At 37.0% G+C, this 22,840-nt stretch overlaps 1 protein-coding gene across 2 annotated transcripts in view; it reads right to left on the bottom strand.

The window, feature by feature from the left end:
• Nucleotides 1–20,907, bottom strand: part of LOC100893974 — a 33,906-nt gene extending 12,999 nt beyond the window's left edge. Inside the window, exon 1 of one of the 2 annotated variants that reach the window (XM_011684914.2) lies at nt 19,991–20,907. In XM_011684914.2, the coding sequence (XP_011683216.2) occupies nt 19,991–20,017 (27 nt within the window). In that variant the 5' untranslated portion in view covers nt 20,018–20,907. Of the gene's footprint in view, nt 1–14,609; nt 15,074–19,990 lie in introns of those variants that run through there. The other variant, XM_003727498.3, reaches the window with a different exon arrangement.
• Between the last annotated feature and the right edge of the window lie 1,933 nt (nt 20,908–22,840).

Genomic DNA, 22,840 nt, shown 5'->3' with positions numbered 1-22,840 from the left:
GGTACAGGAACCAGAAAGCATTTATGTTTACCTTTGCCAAAAGATGATGGAACTGAAAATACATTACAGCAGAGGTAGGGATGTTGGTAAAATACCCTGTCTCTAAGCCAGATAAACAATCTCAATCATGCTGTATCTTGAGACTCAAATACAAGAAACCTTTCCAATCATCTAAACAATGCTTGACACTTAACAGGTGCCCTGGACACGCATGTGCCATGCCCCCAAATTCCGACTCCACATCTAGACCCTACTGAAAAATTCAAATTTCAAACAGGGGTTTCAAGAATACAATGGCCCGTATTCTGAAGTCAGGTTTAACTTTAAACCTAGGTTTAAGTCTAGTCTAAGCCTCGCCTAACTCTCAGATTTAAACCTAGGTTTAATTTTGCGTTTCTGAAGTCGGGTTTAACTTAAACCTAGGTTTAAGCCTGGTCTAACTCTGTGGAAATTGTACACATATTTAAACCTGGGGTACACCTAGTTTAAGTCTGGCTTAAGTCAGGTCTAACTATTTGTTGGATATTCAGAGGAGAAGAAGACAACATTAAAAGACATTACGACGAATTATTGCAAATAATGAGACCGGAGAGACTTGTGGAAAGAAAAAAACCTTTCACAATCATGGCGACGATGATTTGTTTGTCATCGCTGTCTTTTTTTAAATACCAAACAAACGGCGATTTGCATTGACTCCAACATTGGAGAGACACACACATCGCTTGCGGATAAAAGTGGGCCTTGCGATTTTATGCCTTCGGCAAGTTTGAACATTAATTTGGATACTTCATTTGCTTATTGAATCTTTATGCCTAATATTTTCTAAGTCTTAAGATTTTATATTTTATATAAGATTGTGTGATTTGTATAGTACGACAATCCTTGAAACTAAAAAGTTGCCAAAGTAAATCAACACGTATCACTTTGTTGCAGAGGAAAACAAATATAGTAGCCCCATACCTTTAGTTTGACGTTATGCTCACGTAGTTTTGAAACTGTGAGTGCAATACACATTTTCAAATTGCGTCCCAACGATGTAAACAAATGCGAGATAAAATAAAACTGTAGGCCTAAGGTTGGATTGGAATAATCTATTATTTATAAGACAATCATGGATTAGTATAATTAAGAGCCGACGAGTGTATTAAGCCGGAACTTTAGACCTAGATCTAGTAGAGTTTTGGGTAGAATCTGCCCTAGATCTAGTCTAGACTCTAGACCTAGACCGATTAGGCGCGCCTAGTCTATTTATATTATGATGTCAAAACATCGAGAACATCCTTAAGATGCCCCGAACGATGCACTAGAGGTCTAGATCTAGACCTAGGCCTTAATAAGATTAAAATGACTGAAAGAGAAATGATCACAAATACCTTCTTGATGCAGAATAACTAGTCCAACGTCAACATTGAAGCTCATATAATATGGTCGAATTTTAAGCGTTTTTTGTTAGGACAATGCAATATTTCTAAACCGTGTGTACTTGTACAAATGAATGCGCGCACGATCGATGAAATGCGCGCACGGTGACCGAGAAGGGGATCATGATACCCGACATGTCGGTTCGAAAAAGGATTCCATTGTCCTAAAAAAAACTAAAAATCAAACAAATGAGCTTCAGCAATGTTGACTTTGGACTACGGTAGTTATTTTGCATCAAGAAGGTATTTTTGATCATTTTTAGTTTCTCTTTTAGTCATCTAAATCTTATTTAGAGCATTTTTATGTTGTTCTGAAAGTTTTGACTAATCTGCATGGGCATGCAGAAATTGTAGAATCCCGATTTTTGTATTATTTATTATTCGTAAAGATTAATTCCACCTCGATTCAGACTTTTTCAGCAGTTTAACAATAAATCAAAGGGTAAAACAAAACAAAAAATCACGTCATAACGTTCAATGGTTGCTTCGAAAGAGATTTGTTTGTGTCGAATATTTTGAATTGAAATTATTAAATTTGCAGCACGAAATCCAGCTATAACAAAGCCTATAAAGGCCATATCAGCTACCCTTGAAGATGGATGAGCTGTACTGAGCATGTGCAGTAGAAGCAGACTACATCTCCATGGTAGTTAAACCTTGGCTTAACTTTAAACCTGGGTTTTAGACTTAAACCTGGGTTTAACTAAACCTGGCTTTCAGAAACTGAAATGATACTTAGACCTGAAGTCTGGCTTAGTTAAACCCGGGTTTAAAGTTAAACCTGGGTTTAACTAAACCTGACTTCAGAATACGGGCCAATGCCTTTAAAGTCCATTCAAACCCCCTACAAAAATGTTTTTACATATGGAGGCCTGCATATAAATGCTATTCTTGCTCTGTTTGCTCAGTTGTTCCATGTGTTGCTAGTATATCCATGGTTAATGCGCGCACACAAAAAATGAAAATCCACTGTTTCGTTACTGAGCTCAGAATGAAATTCCAAAACAGGTTTTTTATACTTAAAGCCCCACTGCACTACTTTTAGCTGCCACCTGCCAGTGACCTTGCAGGGAGGTCTAATCCCTCCATGCGAAACTATTGCAGAGGGGCTTTAAACTCATTCACATAGGCCCTACAATTTCAACTCTACCAGTTTGAACATCAGTTTGCAAAAGTTTTCCCTTCTAGGCTAGATAAACAAATGAAATCTGGAGTGAGCTGAAGTGGGAGGATGGAAGTCATCTGGGACAACTTGAAGCAAATTTGAACAATTTTCCACATATTTGTAGAAAAATGGATCTGTCAGCCTAATCTCTAAGAGCTACAAGTCCTAACCTGGAGGTGATGAAGTAAGCTTGGAGCTCAACCAGATGCAATCTTCCTCGGTTTAAGAGAGAAATCCCTTTTACCAACCCTTCGCAACAATCAGTCCACACTTTGTGGCTTGGCTTGGTAACTTACTAACTTTTAATTCAGAGCCTGAAAAAATAGGCCAGACGCATGAATAGAAAGGGCAAAAATTTCTGCACACAGTGTATCCATTTTCATTGCATGACTCTATTGTGTTTGATGCCAGGGATTTTAAATGGAAAAATAAGGTTTGAAATCCTTAAATTAGCAACATGTTGAAGGATTGAAAAACAGTGTTTTTTATCAAAATTTGAACTTTTTTAAACAACTTTTTTTAGACAAACATTCTTGCCCATGAATATTCAGAGACATTACCGGTCCATTTTATTCAAACATTGTAGCAATAAGAAAATATGATCGTTTCTAATTTGAAGAGCAAGATGCGATCAATTTAGCCCTTAAAACAAATCCTGTCCTGTAAGGGTTATTGATATTTCTGTACACTGATCATTGAAAGAACAACAAAGTTTAAAGGGAACTGACAATCTGAATGAAATATCAGAAAAAAATTATAATGAAATTATCATACAGAATAACACTGATGTCAGTTCTTTTTTACCCGGGTAAAGGGAAAGGTAAAGGAAATCTGAAAGGAACCTTTTCAAAAATGTCTTTTTATGCTGGCCATACTGCCTATGTAGTGTCAACTAAATCTGGTAGCACGTTTTTCTTAAAAGCACATAAAATAAGCACATGATATGAAAGTCCATGAGTGCCTTCACACAATGCTACTTTATTTTTTAAAAATTCTTTTTTTAGTCTCTAATAAATTGAACAACAAAATTGATTGAGTTGGGGGAAGGAATGAGGTCACTTATGAATGCTTTATAAAAAGCAATTACTGTAAGCCCTCAATGTAGCTATTGTATATAAACTTGTCAAAGCATGGCCTTAACAAGCAAATTTTGGTCATGTCATAAACAGTTTCTGGATTATTTTCAAGGAGTATTGGATGCGCACTACTCACCAAAAAACCAGACTATAAACAATACACAATACACTGGGTTTTTCCAATAGTGTAAACTGCAGTAAAAAAAAAAAATCTATGACTTTTCAAAATGGTATTTGGGATGTGTAAAATGGGCCTGCTTGAGGGGAAAAAAAACTGAATATTTTTCTCTGGCTTTGATTGAATGTCCTTTGTACAAAGCCTACAGGTCAATGCACTGTATGACTTGTTTTGTGTGAAAGAAATTCTCAATGCCATGTATACTGAAGCAGGTTACAGGTCACAACTTCTAAGGCTACATTCCTTTGAGTACATTTCACCCTCAAGCTACTGGAAGGTCGGGCAAATCAAATGTCAAAATTGCAGAGAAAGAGGGAAAAATTAAAGTAAAGTCTTTCAATATTTTTTTATGATGCTGATTCTGATTTTACATGTTTTTTTTCTTTCATTATGAATAAATACCTCTACCTAATGTTCATACATGAGAGAGTAGAATATAACTACCCCCCCCCCCCCCTTATTTTGTTTAACTGTAGTGAAACACTGTGGTATTTTGAGCCTCATTGCAGAAAAAACAATTTGAAAAACTTTTGTTTTGGAACCACTGGAAAAGCCAATGAAAAACATTGGTGGTGATTATCATTTTGGCTCTTTGGTGCACAACTTGGCACTGCTTTACATGCGGTAGCTCGGAAGCGAGGAGGGTCATGTGACCAAAAACCGGAATAATTCACTGATGTTTTGAAAGCGAGCATTGACACTGGAAAACCAGAAGGAGTTTCGGCCGCTTTAAAAAAAAAAACTCCAGACGTGGGTTTAAAAAAAAATAATTGTGTGTGTGTTTATGGGTCTTTGCTTAGCTACTTCTGACAAAACTCTGCAGCAAAGAATAGGGGGGGGGGGGAATGTGATGGTTTTCTAGGAGATAGACTTCACTGAGTTTCACAAGTTCACATAATATATACTCCTATTAGAGCCCACAAACAAGAAAGTTCATAACCTTTTAAGTTGTTGTACACCTAACAAACTCAATAATATTCCATCCAGAAGTTAAATCTAACGACAAAATAACACTTCTCATTTTGAAATTTGAACCATTACTACCAGGTAACATTTTAGTTATCATCTGGATCGATGGCATAATTTCTCCATCTACACAATACTTTTTATGACCTTTGCATCCAATAGGCGATGAAGAAAAAAAATTGGCCACCTGTACTTGTGAAAACATCATAAGGCACACCATCACAACACATTAAAACTCTGATTTATGCCTGTTGTGACAAAATCATAAAATATCTAAGGTAATAAATTATAGGATGCTCTCAAATTATTTGTTATAACGTATAAACAAGAGCCTCCATAAGCCTTTAAAGTTTAAGGAAGGTGATTTGAATTGTCATCACACAATAAAAAGAAGAAAACAAAAATCAATCCTTATGAGAAAATAATAAAAAGCCTGGGGTTGACCCATGGCATTTATTAAAATTTCACTGGTATTTTTCACTATAAACGTTGAAAATAAACGAAAATCCATCTTGCGCAGGATCCAGGCTGTCAAGTTAAGTATCAAATGTAGCCTATCCCGTGCTTTGATAAAAGGTTAAAGTTCACATGATGAGAGATATATGTCTAAGATCTTTTGATTGATATGATGGTATTCAACGCCCAACTTACCTGAAATAAATGAGAAATGAAATTTTGATATGAAAGGGGAACTGGGTGTGCGTCCTAGCTGGTACTTGGTACTGCCGATGATGACTTTTATTCTACTTTCATCATGACAGAGTAGAATATAATAACTCAAATTTAAATGGTAGTATTAGTAAGCCCACCTTATCCTGAGATTCTTGCATTGAAATTAGAGTTCAAGCTATTGGATGAAGCTTAATCTAAGCTTTTAAACAGTTTTTGAAAACGTGGTCTCCTTTCAACAACTACATGTATCAGTTGTCCAGTTTATAACCTAATTTTAAAGTCCAAATCCATCTCTGTTATTATAAAACCAAGTTATGACTGGAAACTTCGGAAGTACCAAAAAAAGAAATATTTCACAATATGAAATGTCAGTTGTGCACTTTTGACTTGGGATCTAGGCCTAGAGAATGATCCCTTTAACCAAAATGGGAGGGGGTAGAAGTACAATAACAGGGAGTTTGTATTGTCAAGGGTCTGATCTGTCAACTGTAAAATCATAAATATGACTATAAAAGTATGATGTTGTCTAATGTACATTGACTACAGTCCTGCAACATTTTAACTGGCAGTAGTGACCCAATTACTTTTTCACTAGGAAAAAATATAGTACAAACTACAATTAATGCTGAGACAGACATTTAGTTATAGTTAAGATTCAGACTCAGTTTTCAATTAATTCAGCAAGAAAGCAGAGCCAGCAATTTTTCAGCATTTCTGATGACCTCCTTCATGTGCAATTCTTCAACCCACATAACCTGGCTTAACTTGACAGATGGACACAAAAACATCGACAAGACCAACACAAAGTTAATACCTTCTGGGACTAAGTACTGACCCCGACAATATCCCAGACCAAAGAACAAATTGTAACCACTCAGCCAATTTCAACCCTTGTCCGCCACAGGCACCACCAACTCATCTGTACTGCGCATCTCAATATTGGAAACAGAATGACCAAATTGCTTAACAAAATCCTCACAAAATATTACTGGTAAATCATTACAAAGATCATACATGCAAATGTTTTATTGTCCCCTTCATTGGTTTTATCTATCATACAGGTTTGAAACCCTCTTCAGTCATAAGATTCTATCAACTTCCCTTTTTTTTTGCAGCAATTCTTTACACAACCGTGCACTTGTCAAATGATCTTAGCTTGGCTCAAGCCATGCCGTAATGTCTGTTGAGAGCCATAAGGGCGTTAACTCCCATTTAACATCCTTCTGACTTTCCACATTATATCTCTAGTCTGTTCAGAGCCAGAAAGGCATTAACTCCATATCAAAGTATATGAGGTAACTGTCTTTAACACCCTTCTGGCACCAAACAGATGAAATTTGGTTTGAATCTTGAACTTGGGTCTCTATTCTAGGTGTAGAAATACAAATCAATACACCACCATGCATTTAAGTTGTACTATTCATGGTTCATACGCTAAATGAACTTTTAAAACTATGAGCTTCTATACTTTCACAAACAATCTTAAAAGTTATTTTCAGGGTCAAATGCAAGGAGATTTTCACAAGGTCACAGCTGCTTTTAGATCCATTGACAACCTATCAGCATCTGACAGCTTTCCAAATCTTGCCTGGCCCCCATCAATATTCTCAAAGGAATTCCCCCACCCCCTTGTAAAAAAAACAATAGTTTGATTATTATTATAAACAAATAGAAAGAACTAACCACTCTGGTGAGATCCAGATCAATCAGGCTCTTACGATTTATTTCTTCTACTGAAAAATATGTTTTTCAGTATTGGCAAACATTTTCTTTTTATAGGTCAAACAGTGTCCTACTTCTCTGTCAAAGTAATGCTACTGATTATAAGGTAGAGCCTAAGTTTTTACAATAAATAGGCCTGTATTCATCAGACCGCAGTTGCAAATAGCGGGCTATTTGGTAGAGAAAATATCCCAAGAAATCTTGGTCTTGTTTTCAAAATAACCCACTTTTTGGGATATAGCGGGCTAATTTGGGCCCGTCTTCATCTAGTTAGTGATGAGTGTATCGGTCTGGAGAAGATGCAATTTTGAGCTTCGGGAAGATATCCCGAGTCTGAAAAAAGCGGGTTATTTTTGCAACTTCGGTTTGATATAGTAGGTCCATGGATGAAGATGGGCCTATTGGTCTGTATTTTCTGCTCTGTATTTAACCTGTTGACTACCGAATTCTTGAATTCCCATAGGCTTAACACAGGGACCACCGGTTCCGGTAGGCAACGGGTTAAGTCTGTCCTGTGAAAACAACAGGTCTACATGTACATGGGAGTGCTGAGCAATTTAGCTCCTGAAAGTTGGGTTTTGTTTCTTCTTCAAAGCTCTGGTACACTCCAAAAGGGCTCTACTCAATAAATAAAACATTTAAATCCCGTCTGCACTAGTTTGACCAGGAGGGATTAGACCATGCAGCGTGATTCAGCTCTCAATTAACATAAGAAAAAGAGGATCATGGGGGACCAACAGGCACCGCTTAGGCTTCTTTTCTATATATAGAGGGAGCAAGTAGCTCCTAGTAGTACAGTGGGGCTTTAAAACATAAATAATAATGGCTATGAGTATGAAGAAATATTACTTTTCCAACAGCACATCCCAAAACAGCTCTTTTTTTGCCAAGAAGGGTTGGTTTTTTGTCTCTGTTTTATAAGACGAGTCTGTCCTTTTCATGACCTTTTATTTACATTGTTTGTTTTTTTCCTGTCAAATCCAAGCTGGAACGTGCTCCTGTTGGGCGAATTGTATCGCGCGTGTAATCTTTGGAGAGCTTAATCTCATGTTCAAGTACTGCAATCGCATTCAATGAGAAACTAATCCTGAATTCTGCCTAACATTCAAACAAATTATTTTGAATTGTTTATTATTCAATAGTACTGTTTGAGGTATCAAGACATACAAGACTGCTATCTAACAAAAAGTTGCTGAAGTCACAATTATCAGGGATACTTGACTCATTTTTATCCACCTGTTCTACATTTTCACTATAAAATTGTTTGGTAAATATGTTATTCAACATTTAGTGTAAGTTTAATTCAATTTAGTGATAATGTTGGTTTCTGTCAGTACCAGCAGAGGCAGATTCATTTTTTTAAAGCAGCAAAATTCAGAAAATTCTCTGATAAGTAATTTTTTTTCAAAGATCATAAGTATTTAGGGGTGCTGAAAATTCTCTGAAAAGCAGATCCCTTAACATCCACCAGAGATTACCAGAATTCAATTTTCATAAATCTTGGACTTTTGGGCACATGTCCTTTAATACCAACTCGTGTTTCAGCTATACAAGTGGTAATTTGTCCTAAAACACATACTTTGGCTTGTACATGTAAATACATGGACTTGGAACCCCTTGTGCCACTTGTTCAGGCAGCCCCTAACATGTATGATGACAGAAGAGAATTAATACCACACTTAACATTTTTTGACAAGGAACCTAAAATGACATCCTTTGATTATTTCTCTTCAAATCAAGGCATGTGAAATTAATGTTTGAGGACAATACTGACAAAAAAAATCACTGGTTTGACATTAAAAAAGGTCTGTGAACTTGTAAGAGCACAAAAGAGTCTATAGATCTGTAATCCATTAAAGACCTTTTTTATAGAAAACCTTGCAAAATGCAGTAATATTTCATCTCTTTGTCAACATGTCAGACAGACCTGGATAGATCCATTAGACGTTATCAAATGTGTTTGGATGATAATGGCTGCATACATTTTAGACACGAACCAAATGTCACTGTATAAAGGAAAAGTCAACCCAGATATTAAGTTGGTTTCAAAATAGCAGAAAAATGAGAGGCAAAGGTCAGTGAAATTTTGAGCAAAATATGATGAAAAATAAGAAACTGAAGTTGGATCAATCAAACACACATTAGCAACTCTGTGACGTAGCTTTCGAGTTCTCTCCTATTTTCTCTTTACTCAGTAAATTTTCACTCATACATATACATGCACCCTAAATGTAATTATTGGAAATGTGTTTTCTCAACAACCCCTGAATAAAAAAAAATTATTCCATCATCAATAACTACAAAAATTAAAGTTGATCCAATTTCTGTACAGAGCAAATGCAGAGAGCCTTGCAAGAAATGATATCACAGTGTTGCCAACTTGTGTCATTCTGTAAGAAGATACTTTAGTTAGGTCATGAAATCACAAATAAATTTAAAATGCCATCTGCAGGGATGAAAAGACCAAGTCCATCTGGATGTGAAAGACAGACATAAATATGCATGCATGCCTGGACTCAGATCATTAGTAAGACATTAAATTGACCTTTCAAATGTCATCAATTCACCTCTGAACAGAGATGGGTTTTCAACAGTAAACATAACATGGAAGGGAAGGGGCTACATAAAACTACAAATGTAAACTTCAGCAAAAGCATGTTATGATATGAAATCCTATGTACATGTAATATATTTTAAAGAATTTATGTCATCTGAAGAAAGAAAAAAGTGTCTACAGGGTCGAAGATTGCATCTCTATCAAGACCTGACAGTAATAAATATCCTCTGTCATTTTGATAAAGTGTCTATTTTGACAACATGACTGATTTGATAGCATGAAGTCAGATACATGGTGGGTCACAGTGTCAGACTATTGGAACATACCTGGCTCTGAGGTTACAGAAAGTTTTCATAACATCTGTCTGTAAAACATATCTTGATTGTCTCACAATTGTCATCATTACTTATTCTCTCTCCTTCCCCTGCCTCTTTTGTCTCTTTCTTCCATCCTTTCCCCCCACCTACGTGTAACCTTTTCTCCTGATCTCCCTCCTATCTCTCTCCCTCAATTTCTTCCTCCCTTTCTTTCTCCCCCCCCCCCCTTCTTCCGCCCTTCCTCACTTCTTCCCTCCCTTCGTCACCCTGTCTTCCCTCCTTCCCTCCCTCTGTTCCTGCCACCTCTCTCACTCCCTCCTTTCCTCCCTGTCTTTAATTTAATATCTTAAAATTGGCAACAACAAAATAATACAAAACATGTGGCAGGCAGAAGAAAGGGAGACCTTGAAAAATTAATCTTTCTGCTGAAACATTTTTTTTAAATAGAAAATAAGAGCAGTTTTTCATCAAATCATAAATTTTACAGGTAATAAAGGCCTGCCTTCAGGCAAAAATACAAACAATACAGGATTCAAGATGATCTTCAGAGCATGCACAGACAGTGAATTCCTCCTTTGAAGAGATGAATTCATATCACAGCCTAAAAAGCAACAACAAAAACAAACTCCATCTGAAAAATATTTTGAAAAATACCTATGCCCTAGAGACAAGATCAAAGTTAGAAATGGCAATTTTGAAGGTTCAAAATAAGGTCGCAACTGGTGAACTACAATTCAACCTTAAAAACCATTCAAGTACGAACAATTTATCTATTTTTTCTTTTCTTTCAGTGAAATATATGGGAGGAAGCATCCCCACTGCCAAATCTTTCCATTGTGGTATAGTTGCCCTTGCATTTGCATTGATGCACAGCCCCCAGTACCCCATGCCACAAACGCATGCTTCTCAAATAGTTGGGGTTAGGTACAGCAACAGCCATTGATGCACTGTCAAAGTCATGATGAAGACAGAACGCAGTCGCTTGTAAAATTACAATACAGCTGTCAGACAAACAGAATATCTCTGAAAATGTATTTTTATCAAAGTTCTTTTAGTTTGCTAAATGACATGGATCAATGAATATTCCTTTGTGATTGACAGTCTAAGAGAGTAATGAGACAACACAGATATCAAACAAAATGACAAGCTATTCTTCTCCATTGTATTAATGCTTCAAGCGATGAAGTCTAATCTAGAAATTGATCACTGCAAAATGTGCTTGTCGTTAATTACAAAAGAGAATTTACAAGCAAACTTTTAGTAATTCACTCTTTGAGAGTAAAGTTTTACTTGAACTTGTCAAAAGTGGGTCACTGCTATTGAAAATGGTTGAAAGTCATTTGAAATACGATTTAAATGCTATCGTACCTGACCTGACCCAATGCTCACTCTAGGCATTGGGCTACCTTTTGACCTCAAAGATTAATGCATCTTTTTCTGTATTTGAATATTCTCATGAAAGGGGAATACAGGTCCTGAAAAAATAAGTTCCATCCACAGAAAAGCAGACTCTGGGAGTGTTAATACCAACTAAATAAATAGGTAAAAAACATTGTTTGCCCAGAAAAAACTACTCAAGATAGGCACATGAATTGAAATCACACTTGCACAGTTAATAGAGTGAAACTACCAGTACCAGATTTTTGCATATTTAAAAGAAAATAGAAAATACATGAAGTATATGTATAAATATCAAAGAGGATCTAAAATATAAGTTCAAAACCAAAATTCTCTAAAGGAGTCATTATTTTGTAGTATTTGTACACATTTAAACAAGAATGCCTTTACTTAAATTCGATTCTACTTGTCTTACTTGAATAACTTTATTTAGGAAATTCAACAACAACATACTGTATTATGTGTACTCATAAGGATGCCCGAACTCTAAAATATGATTCTAAAATCTAAAACCAGAGCCTTGATAGGAGGCGGTCAATATAATGTGCATTTTGTAAAAGTAGGCCGACATCTTCATTCTATTTTCTTACTTAATTTATATTTTTCATTTTCTAAAGGTAACCTTCAATTTTAGGTATTATATCAAAACACAATCTGACAGATCTTGACCAAAAGTTCACTACAAAACTCCAGCCATAACAAATATTTAACTAAAAAATTGACCCATTTTGCTGGCAGTGCAGAGAGAGGTTATTCAATTCACATTCTATAAAGTAAACACGTAAATATTTGTTAATACAGTATTCAAAAACTGACAACAGATAATTATGGTGACGTATCAGTCTACTCTTCTTTACCTTGGCCTGTTTAAAAACCTTTTCATACTTCGGCCATAAAAGTTAAACGGTCAAGAATAAAATAAATAAAACCTGTTACCATTCAAAAAGCTTATCTTCACACTATTCCAACTGAACAACTTCTTTTGGATAAATATCTTCCTTTTTTCTCTCTCTCTCTTTTCTCGCTAAATTCATATTATTTTTATTTTCTAAAGGAAAGCTTCAATTAATTTATCAGGTATTAATCTTGAATCGGTCCCTTTCGGGCATTTGAAAATTAGACCTTGACCAAAAGTTCACAACAAATCTCCAGACATAACAAATATCTAACTAAAAAATTGACCCATTTTGCTGGCAGTGCAGAGAAAGGTTAATAGGTTACTCAATCCAAATTGTATATAATTTTATATAAACACGTAATTATCTGTTAATACAGTATTCTTTGTAAAATTGACAACAGATTATGGTGACGTATTAGTCCTCTTCACCTTGACCTCTTTAAAACGTTTTCATACTACATGTACGTCACTATATGACCATAAGAGTTAAATGGTCAAGAATGAATAAATACGATTCAAAGTAAACAATACTATGGCCTGGTTCTCTATCTGGTCCGAAAAATTGGATGGTCTGATAATCTGACCCTTAGTGACCGTCAACAACAAAAATATTTTTATTATCTTCCCCCCCCCCCCCCCCGAATTTTTTTTTTTTTTAAATGCAACATTAATGAGAACAGTCATTATCATATTACATCAAATCCTATTATGAAATAAATCCTGCACATTGTTGATTTTAATCAGAAGCCATAAAAATTAATGCTTCACTCACAATAAAAACCATGCAGATTGAAGATCTTTTTTTTCTCTCTATTTACTGGTGGAATTGGATTTTTTAAATCACTTTGTGCTAGGTTTTCAGCAATCAGCAGGATAAAAATGATGAAAGCTCTTCTAAATTAATATTATTACACTCCCTTGAATTAAAAGTGCACAAAATATTTAATCCATCCACTATTAAAACATACAGGGTAGGCAGTTACACTTACAGAATATTGCTTGTAACAAAGTAAATCAGTAGGCTTACACTACAGTTATTCATTTTCTCCTGACTCGTATTTGTGACACATGCTTATTAAAACCATTGTTTATTTATTTTTTTCATCAATGTACTTGTGGTATTTTGAATGGACATTAAAAATACTTTTGGTGAATTACGAGTAAAAATTTAACCATTCAATTTTGTTCCTACTGGTACATGTAATTGCTTTTTTGTGTCCCCCTAGGACGATACTGAGGTCAAAGTACATTATCACTAGTTTTCACAAGGAAAGACTTGACAAACCCGGGATTGTCAAGTGAAAAGATCTGAGATGGAATCAGAGCGAGAGGGAAGGTTGTGAGGGAAAGAACACGAAATATATCAAGATAGCAAAATGGTAAATTTGAAAGGGGGACGGCAAAAGAGATCGATAGAGAGAGACTCAGATAGAGAGAGATAGAGAGAGAGAGAGAGAGAGAGAGAGAGAGAGAGAGAAAGAAAGATGTAAAGATACAGAGAGAAGGGAGGATGAGAGGAAAATGGCATTAGAATTGTGAGAGAGGTAGAGGATAAAGAAATGACCAATGGAAATTCAAACATACCCAGCTATTAGCACAAAGGTTTTCAACATGTTCTCCTACAAAGTATAGGCTTTGTTGATAGACTAACACATAAATGGTAATTTAGTATTGGCATCTTAATTATCATCATCATCATTATCAGTATCATCTTACCACCACCGTCATCAATATATATTAGCAGCAGCAGCAGCAGCAGCAGCTCATCTTTATCACTTATCATTTTCATTATCACATAATTTACAAAGTAAACCATGGAATTGCAGAGAGATAAAGAATGACAAGAAGACAGACAGACTGACAGACTGATATTACAGAAAGACTGACAGAAAGACATACAGACAGAGAAATAGACAGAAATCTGCCATGAATTTTCATTCTATTAGCTGGAAGCAAGACTACAAAGCAACATGCACAGGTCTGCAGAGGTTGTATGTGTCAATCATAAAAATCAAAACACAATCATTCCGGAACACAACAGTAACCAAAGCTTTCAATCTCCAAGAATTATTCTCTATTTTTACAACCATTGCCAAGTTTAGTCCTTGGCGTAATAGAAATATGCCATTCAATACAGCTAAATCTCCCAATCTACAATTTCATCAACATTCCTTCCTTATTCCCCCAAAAAATATTACTACTACCATGCATGAACCTTCTACCTAGGACAGCAACTCACCCATCTGTACTCCCCTACACTCTCTACAGGCATTGGTGTTGGCATGGTGCTGCTGCTACAATACAAGTTCAATCACACAAGAGTCTGTCTTACGAAAGTTGAGCCGCTAATCAGCTTTACATTCCAATCTCGGCCACATCACAGGATCAGACCACAGAACAACGCTACCAGCACTCGGGCATGCTACGGCCGCAGACGCAAGTGAAGAGAAAACCAGTGTGTTTGTTGCCTTTTATTTAAAGAGCACAAATCCATTCCCCACTTCTCGCCACGGCTTGTTGACTTCTGCTCCTCACAAAAGAGCCAAAGCGTAAAGAGGATTGGCTGATCATTTCTTCATTCTTTGGAGTATTACGCTTTGTATTTAAATGCCACAATACAACTTTTGTGCCAGCTAGCTCACAATTGTAAACAAACTTCTTTCTGCCTGTTTCCTCTCTCTTTCTCTTTATTTCTCTCTCTCTCTCTCTCTCTTTATTTCTCTCCACTCATGAACTGTCAAACTACTCCTTCAAAAGATCCAAGTTACACAAATAAATGAAAAGATTCCAAAATGCGATCCAAATATAGCTCAATCTAATCAATAACAACTAAAAAAAGCCCTAACACACTACGAAGTGGGTTGGTAACTTCTTGGTTGGTCCATTCAAAAGACCAAATCCCACTAGACAAAAAGACAGGCATTGTGTACAAGATTTTTTGCACAGATTGTAACAATTCTTATGTTGGAGAATTAACTGGCAGAGCTCTTAATGAGCAATTAAAAGAAAACAAAAGAGCCCTCAGATTGAGTAACCCATCCCATTCAGCTTTAGCTGAACACGCCCTCAACACAGGACAAAATATTGGATGGGATGATACCCTTATTAACTTTGAAAGCAACTTTTGACCAAGAAAAGTGAAAGTCAATATGGATTAAAGGTAAAGACCAGTTATGGTCATGCGATTGCATTGTGAAAGAAACGTTGTGGAATCGATCAGAAAAGGTTGATCATCTAGCATCTAGCATCTGCAAGGTTCTGGAATCATCAAAATGATAAGAAATTTGGCCCATTCTTCGTAAAGTTACAAGCACTATACACAGAAAGATGTATATGGGACTACCCTATATCTCTCACAGACCATGAGAGAAACAAATTTACCAAATATATGAATTAGTAGGCGGTTTCCCGGCAAATTTTTTATCATCATGTATTAGTCAAAACATATTCTTTCACATGATTGGTAATGAGAGCTTCCATTTCATTTTTTGAAATTGGGGCGTTTCCAATACTGGTTTTTACCTTTAAGAGGATTAATCCTACACTAAACAGGGACTCTGGATTTGGATACCTATTGTCACCTACATGTACATGTATCTTTGGTCCAGTGATCGCAAGACACAAGGCAGGACTGAAATTGTGACTGATCACTTGGCTTGAGAAAGTCCACACGAGTGGACGAAAGCTTGCCCACAAAATTCAAGGTTGGTAGAAGCTTTAAACATTACATTATAACAAAAGTGTTGTTTATGAATATTTCAATAATATCACCAACACAAAATAAAAATAGCTACCGTTACAAATAACTTCATTTTCATACATGACATCCACAAACTGTTTTTAAAATTTAATATAATTTTGTGTTGCATACCCTGCCCATCCTCAAGCAGGGCTATCAATTTTGTACAATCATCACTTATCTGGTAACCAAAATATTTGATCTTAAATATGTTTTTAAATAGGCCTGTGTGAACTTAAAGATAAACTTGAGTTCTGGTAATGCGATTGCATTGTGAAAGAAAAGGTGTGGAATGGATCAGAAAAGTTGATCATATAGCATGTAATGCTATGGTCACAAACCCCTAAAGTAGCCTGCTCGGCGGCCGAGCGGCGAGTTTTTAACCAATTCTGCCCGGCGGCTGCCCGGCCACCGAGGGGCGGCCGCCCAGGCACCGCTCGTTTTTAGGGCATCGCTCGGTCGCCGCTGAAGTTTTAGCGCAGAGTTAAAATTTGGGCGGCGCCTGCTCACTTTTCACTCACCGCCCAAAATACGCTCGGTGCCTGGGCGGTCGCCGCCCGGGCACCGACCTAATCGCTGGGCGATGCCTAAGTCCAGCAGCGACCGAGCAGGCTACTGATCAGTCGGTCGCTGTTCTGATTTGTGACCATAGCTTAAGTAATGGTGTGTACTGCAAGGTTCTGGAGTCATCAAAATCATCATAAATTTGGCAGAGTCTTGGTAAAGTAACAATCACTTACACAGAAAGATGTATATGGGACAACACACATGGTGTCGGGGCTGGTACTACCCTGATTTCTTTATCTTTCTATGCTCATTACTCAGCCAGTATACATTTTCTTCCAAAATTGTTTGGCACATGACATTTATTTGTAATCTTGAACATTCAGTGTAAGTTTTGTTAGATTCTGTGAGAATTCATTTTCTTTTTTTACCAGAACTCAAGTTTATCTTTAATCAGGAAGATGCTAGCTTGAAGCCTAAAAGCATGTAGTCCTCTACAAATTATGAGCACTGTTTTAGGTAATCAGCTAGTTGCTAGGTCTTCAATATAGACTAGCACAATGCTGCCACAAACATAACAATATTTCCTGCAAATTTGCAGCATACACTGTATATAACTACACATGTCCAGTCAAACCTCTTTGGCTAAGTAGTATTCTTGTTGGAAATTAGTAGGACCAAGGTAAGCTGGTATCTCTTTGGTAGGACTGGATACATTGTCTGTTTTCTATGCCTTTGCATCTCTAAGGTCCATCTACAATTCTACATGTATATCACGCAATGATGCTCATTACATGTGGGCCCAGCATAGCGCACAAGGATGTCAGCCTTCAATACAGAATGTTCAAGCTGCTTCATTCATGTACAGTCAATCAGTCATGTTGTAGTATGCCTACAGAGCTAGGAGCCTTCAAGAAGGTTGTCTCTCAAAATGGACTCGGGTTGCAAGACACAGTCATGAAATTCAAGCTTGTCCGCGATACATAAACTGAAACTTTATCGTTCTTATGAATACAAAAGTTAATGCTCTGACCAGTGAGATGTACAACTTTTATTTAATCTCCCTGCTCTGACCAACAAGTTCGAATTGACTGAACAGATGATACTGTCTTTCTACTATGGATCAATAAGTTCCAATTTTGGCAAGAATCATATAATGTCTACAGTTGTCTGCTTGTTTTCCCATTTAGGCTGTTTTATAAATAGGTGAACAAGAATTCATCAAAAGCAATACAAGTGCAAATTAAGAGTTTTATGCCCCGTTTTATGATACTAGGTCTTTCACCATCACTACACATGGGTGAATCAATCCTACAGATGCAACTGTTGCATGAGTGTAAACTTTTCCTGGAAAATTGGGCACCGCTCAAGTAATCCTTTTAGACATTGCACGATCACAAGAATTTTAGTGTGATACAAATAATAATCATTAATTTCTCCCTATTCCACTTTATATCACAAATCACAATGAATGTATTTACAATATATATGAACCTTGTCACATCAGCTTTCGATTACAATTATGAAAAGAACACAAACATGTCAGGAAAATCAAAATATTTGTACTACAAATAATCCTCTCTTGTGAACTATACTGCAAAGTGCAAACATTAATTTGAAAGCAAATTAATGAATTGGTTAAATCCTATGCATCTTGTTCATTAAAATTCCATCCATTAAAAACATTCCTCCTCCCACACAAGAATACCTTGAATGATCTATAAAATATACAACGTTCTGATAATTAAATGACATTTAGAGTGACAAAAGTGGTTATTTTGTAACTGAAATACAAGCAACAACAACTTAGAAGTGCAAAGGCACAATGTCAGAAACATGATAATTGAAAAACATTTCCGAAGCCAGACAAAATAATGGTTATTTTGTAATTGAAATGCATTGTACAAGCAACAACAACTTGAAGTCCAAAGGCGCAATGTCAGAAATGTGATTCCAAAACAGCCCAACAAAAATGCACTCTGGATAACCTTTTCCGGGATAGGACCCAGCGCACACAGTCAATAGATCTAAAGCCACCGAAGTCTGTATTGACTAGACAATAGGCCACTGGAACCTATTGTGAATGGCTTTCTGTTCTGATTTAAATACCCCTGATAAAGTGATTATACAACACAGTGGTTTAGAAGTCCCTTCACCGTATTTATAAGCAACAGAACAGTTAGAAAGTAGCTGTTTCTTTTGACAAAGTTACTGAATGATTTAAAATCCATTAATTCTAAGAACTACTGTGTAGATTGATGTAGATATTTAAGGGGCGCAACTCGTGAACTGCCCCCCCCCCCTCCATTTACAACCCCCATCAGGACTCCTCAAATATCCAATATCCATCAATAAAAATATGCTCACTGCACCCCCCCCCCCCCCCTCCCACGCCTTCCAAAAAGAATCTGCCCTTGCTTTTATAAGGAGGATTCATGTCTTGCAACAGGCCTACAAGTTTGTTTTAGGGGCTGGATGACACCACATCCATCTCTATTATTTATCCTGCTTTTAAACTAACTTGTGTTAACTTATGACTATTATGACTGTGAAGCAATCGCTTAACCATATTGGGGCCTCGACATAAAGAGGAGAAGCTACATCAATCAACAAAAAAAAAAAACAAGAGCTTACGTGTCAAGTACAAGTGTAGGCAGAAGTGTTTGATTCTTGGAGTAACATTTCATCACAAGTTTTTATTAGCATCCATAAGGGAATGGAATTTCCTCTATTTTTGTTTATGCACATACATATAATCCTGCAGGATATTGGGGGCAGGCCGGTGGGGGGGGGGGGGAGGGGGGTTTCTTCATTTCAGAATGAAAAAGGTCTGGGAGTCCTCGGGCAATGTTGATTAACAAATTAAATTGTCCATGTTGCTGGAATGTGAATGACCAAAACAATGAATTATACATGTACATTGTAGGACTTAGATTATTAGAACAAACAAGATTTCATTTATAATTAACCCAAATGCTGGAAAGATCATTGTGGTGACGGTACATCTGCACTGTAGATGGAGCTCTGTGATTAAATTCTGTTATTATTACAATTAATATGAAATAAGGTGATGGAAAATGAAATTTTTAAAAACACTGAGAAACCTGCTTGGGCTGTAATAACTCTTACTTACAAGATCAAATTCAGATGCAGAGTTGATTAATGCCAACCTTTTGACAAATATTAATGACTGATTTCACAAACTTTCAGATCATATTTGTCACTACTTTCATGGCAGCAGACTTAGCCAAGCATGTGTTTTAAGACCGACCGACCAGTCATGCCAATCTTGTCCGATTCAATGTGATCAAATGGCAGATTTTTACATTTCAGATATTCTTACTTTCCCTTGTGATATAATTAACAAGTCTACATACCTTGATGTAAAATCGTGGCTTTAACATATTGAAACTGTTAGGCACAGGTTGCACAATATTTAGTCCATCGTATTCCAGATAATTCTGTGAGTGAAAGAACTCCTCTTTATCTTGCGATTGTTTGGAAATTCAGTCTTTTCCCATGAATGGCCACAAATTTGCAAGGCTACTGTTTCACGTCGTCACACTCATTCAACTCCATGTCTACACTTAGCTGACGAGGAAAAGTGGTTCCTCTATTCTTGCAAGTCGAGCTCAAATCGTCGATCAAAGAAAAATCTCAAGGAGCTCACTTTGAATAGCGAAAGTCTTTTCAAAAGAAAATCCAAGATTTATGGTGCAGAAAGTAGAGCCCGATTGTGAATGAATGTGTCCCTGGACACTGCCGCTGACTTTCCGCTAGGCTAGACTCTTTTGCTCGACTCAACACGAAAGAATGTGTGGTCCCGTAAACGTTGGTGCATCATCAACCCACACACAGCATCCTTTGTGTTTTCGCTTCCTCCTCCTCAATTTTAGCTCACGAATGATTTTAGAAGATGCCCTCAAGAATGTTTATCTGCATTCAACTCGTCCTTATTCAACAAATTAAGAGTTCAAGAGCAAGCAAAAACACAAACTCTAGCAACGTACGATTCGTCAGACGAATGCATGGGAAAGTAATTTTCTAAGACGTAAGCTCACCAGATGAATAATGACGGTTTGTTTAGAGAACGCGGCCAAACCATCAGCGGAGCGCGATGACGTTTCTCCGATAATCTTGCGGGCAAGATGGGGCAAAATGTTGGTAGCAGAACAGCCTTGTGCGACGTAGTAATAGATGTAATCCGACACCAGAAACTAGCTCGGCCAAGTGGACTCCTCCATACTGGAATTTACTACCAAAACAGAGGGGTGTTGGTGAAAATTGTTTATAGTAGAGTGGGAGAAAAACATATTCCAAGCAATGAAACCCAATCAAATTGAACCAGCGAAACTGAATAATAGCATGGTGAGAAGTCTTGTAAAGCCTACAGGTTCAGGTATGATATACCTAAAAGAAACTTATCAGATTAAACAAAGAAACAAAATGATGATGAAGCTGAAAAGAAAGCGCAATTGTGTAATGAACGGTTGGGGGCTTTATATCCAACTTGCATTTCAGATATTAGACTATTAACGGTAATGTGTCTGTCTATACTGTTCACGAATCATTTAAGTGTTCCATGCTCACACGGTGCGTCAAAGACAACGAAAGTCCTGCGTCAACGAAATAACGCACCGGCGCTAATTGATCCCGTGGAGGCAGTTTGTCCGATGTGCAATTTGTGTGCACTGTTCATTTCCCATTGCTTTTTGTGCAAACTGTAGTCGCCCTTCATAATAATAATAAAATTGGATTTTTATATAGCGCACGTATCGACCTTGCAAGGTCCTCAAGGCGCTCCAACATTACCCGGCTATGCCATGGTATGAAAATACAAACTTTGGCGTTAATACAAAAAAAATTGGAGGTGCCCCCCCCCCCCCCCCTCTTCAATTTCCCCTTATTTCACCAGACCTGTAACAAAACGCAAAATATTACCCCCCCCCCCCCCCCGGAACATTGATTACCCCTGAGATTGTTTCATTCCTGTTTCAGATCTATATGATGACTGAGATATAGGTGATATAGGGGCAAAATCATTCGGGTCAAACAAAACTTTCCCACTAATAAATATCCGGTTTATGTTTCAGTTGATTATCATAGGCTGACTTGACTTGGGGACTACTTGCTCCACATTGTTTGCCCTCGGAAATGCAACATTCATATCATATGTTTTAAAAATCGAGGAGAGGAAAAAGAGAATTCATTCATGAGTTTGAAATATGGACCAATATGCACCTGTCCGTTCAGCCTTGTAATCCTCATATGGGATGCACTCATCGGAGTCTCATTCTCCGGTATACCGGGGTGAGCAGGAGGAGGAAAGAGACATAATGAGAACATTTTGATTGGGGGATGTTGGTCGAAATTTGAGGAGTCTGTGCTTTAAAGGGATCCGGAAACTTTGTCTTAGATCCTTAGAAATAATCCTTGATTTAGCTCATTAGCTGCAATGATAATTATAAACCTTTAGGTCAGTCAGGAACTCCATGACTTTTACAAGCCAATCGCCTGTCTGATTATCAAGACATTAATGATTGGAATTATAAATTTTGAAAACCGTTCGCCGAACGGTTTTCATAACACTACAATCTATTGGGGAAAACGAGTATGGTAAAACCGGTCACTCAAAGATTTTTACTTTTTTGAGGCACTTCTTGATCATTTTGAAGCGCGATTTTTTTTTTTAGGGCTTCAATATTACACCATATCAAAGACACTAGTAGCATGTAGGACCGTGTATCTCAGATTTAACATTGTTAAACGATCCCTTTAAAAAGACAATTTCAACAACATAAAAATTCTTGAAATGTACATTGTAAATCATATAGGTAGATCAGGGGCGTGGGGATGAAAAAAGTTTAATGTGATCCTTCTCCTTTATTGAAATGAGAGAACCTGACATTATTTTAAGGGTGACAAGGTAATATTGTTAATCAATCCTCCCCGGTCCTCCCGTGAAAAAATGTCGTGGTGCCTCCATTGTACTTGTAGTCAAACATACCATCAAACATGCAATGATTCAGTGGCGGATCCAGGATTTGTCGATAGGGGGGGGGGGGGGCTATAAATGTGAAAATCGCACAGACCAAAATTTCGCTCACTGGAGGGGGGGGGGTAGTGAGCATTTTGTATTTTTTGTGAGTGTTTATTTTTTTATTTTTTTTTAAATATTTAAATTGCCAGTGGGGCGCGGGCCCGTCGCCTCCCACCCACACCCCCGT

The sequence above is a fragment of the Strongylocentrotus purpuratus genome, unplaced genomic scaffold, assembly GCF_000002235.5.
Source record: "Strongylocentrotus purpuratus isolate Spur 01 unplaced genomic scaffold, Spur_5.0 spur5_scaffold_7, whole genome shotgun sequence".
NCBI classification, from domain to species: Eukaryota; Metazoa; Echinodermata; class Echinoidea; order Camarodonta; family Strongylocentrotidae; genus Strongylocentrotus; species Strongylocentrotus purpuratus.
The sequence above is the reverse complement of the archived record's forward strand: the minus strand, read 5'-3'. Positions and strand labels throughout refer to the sequence as shown.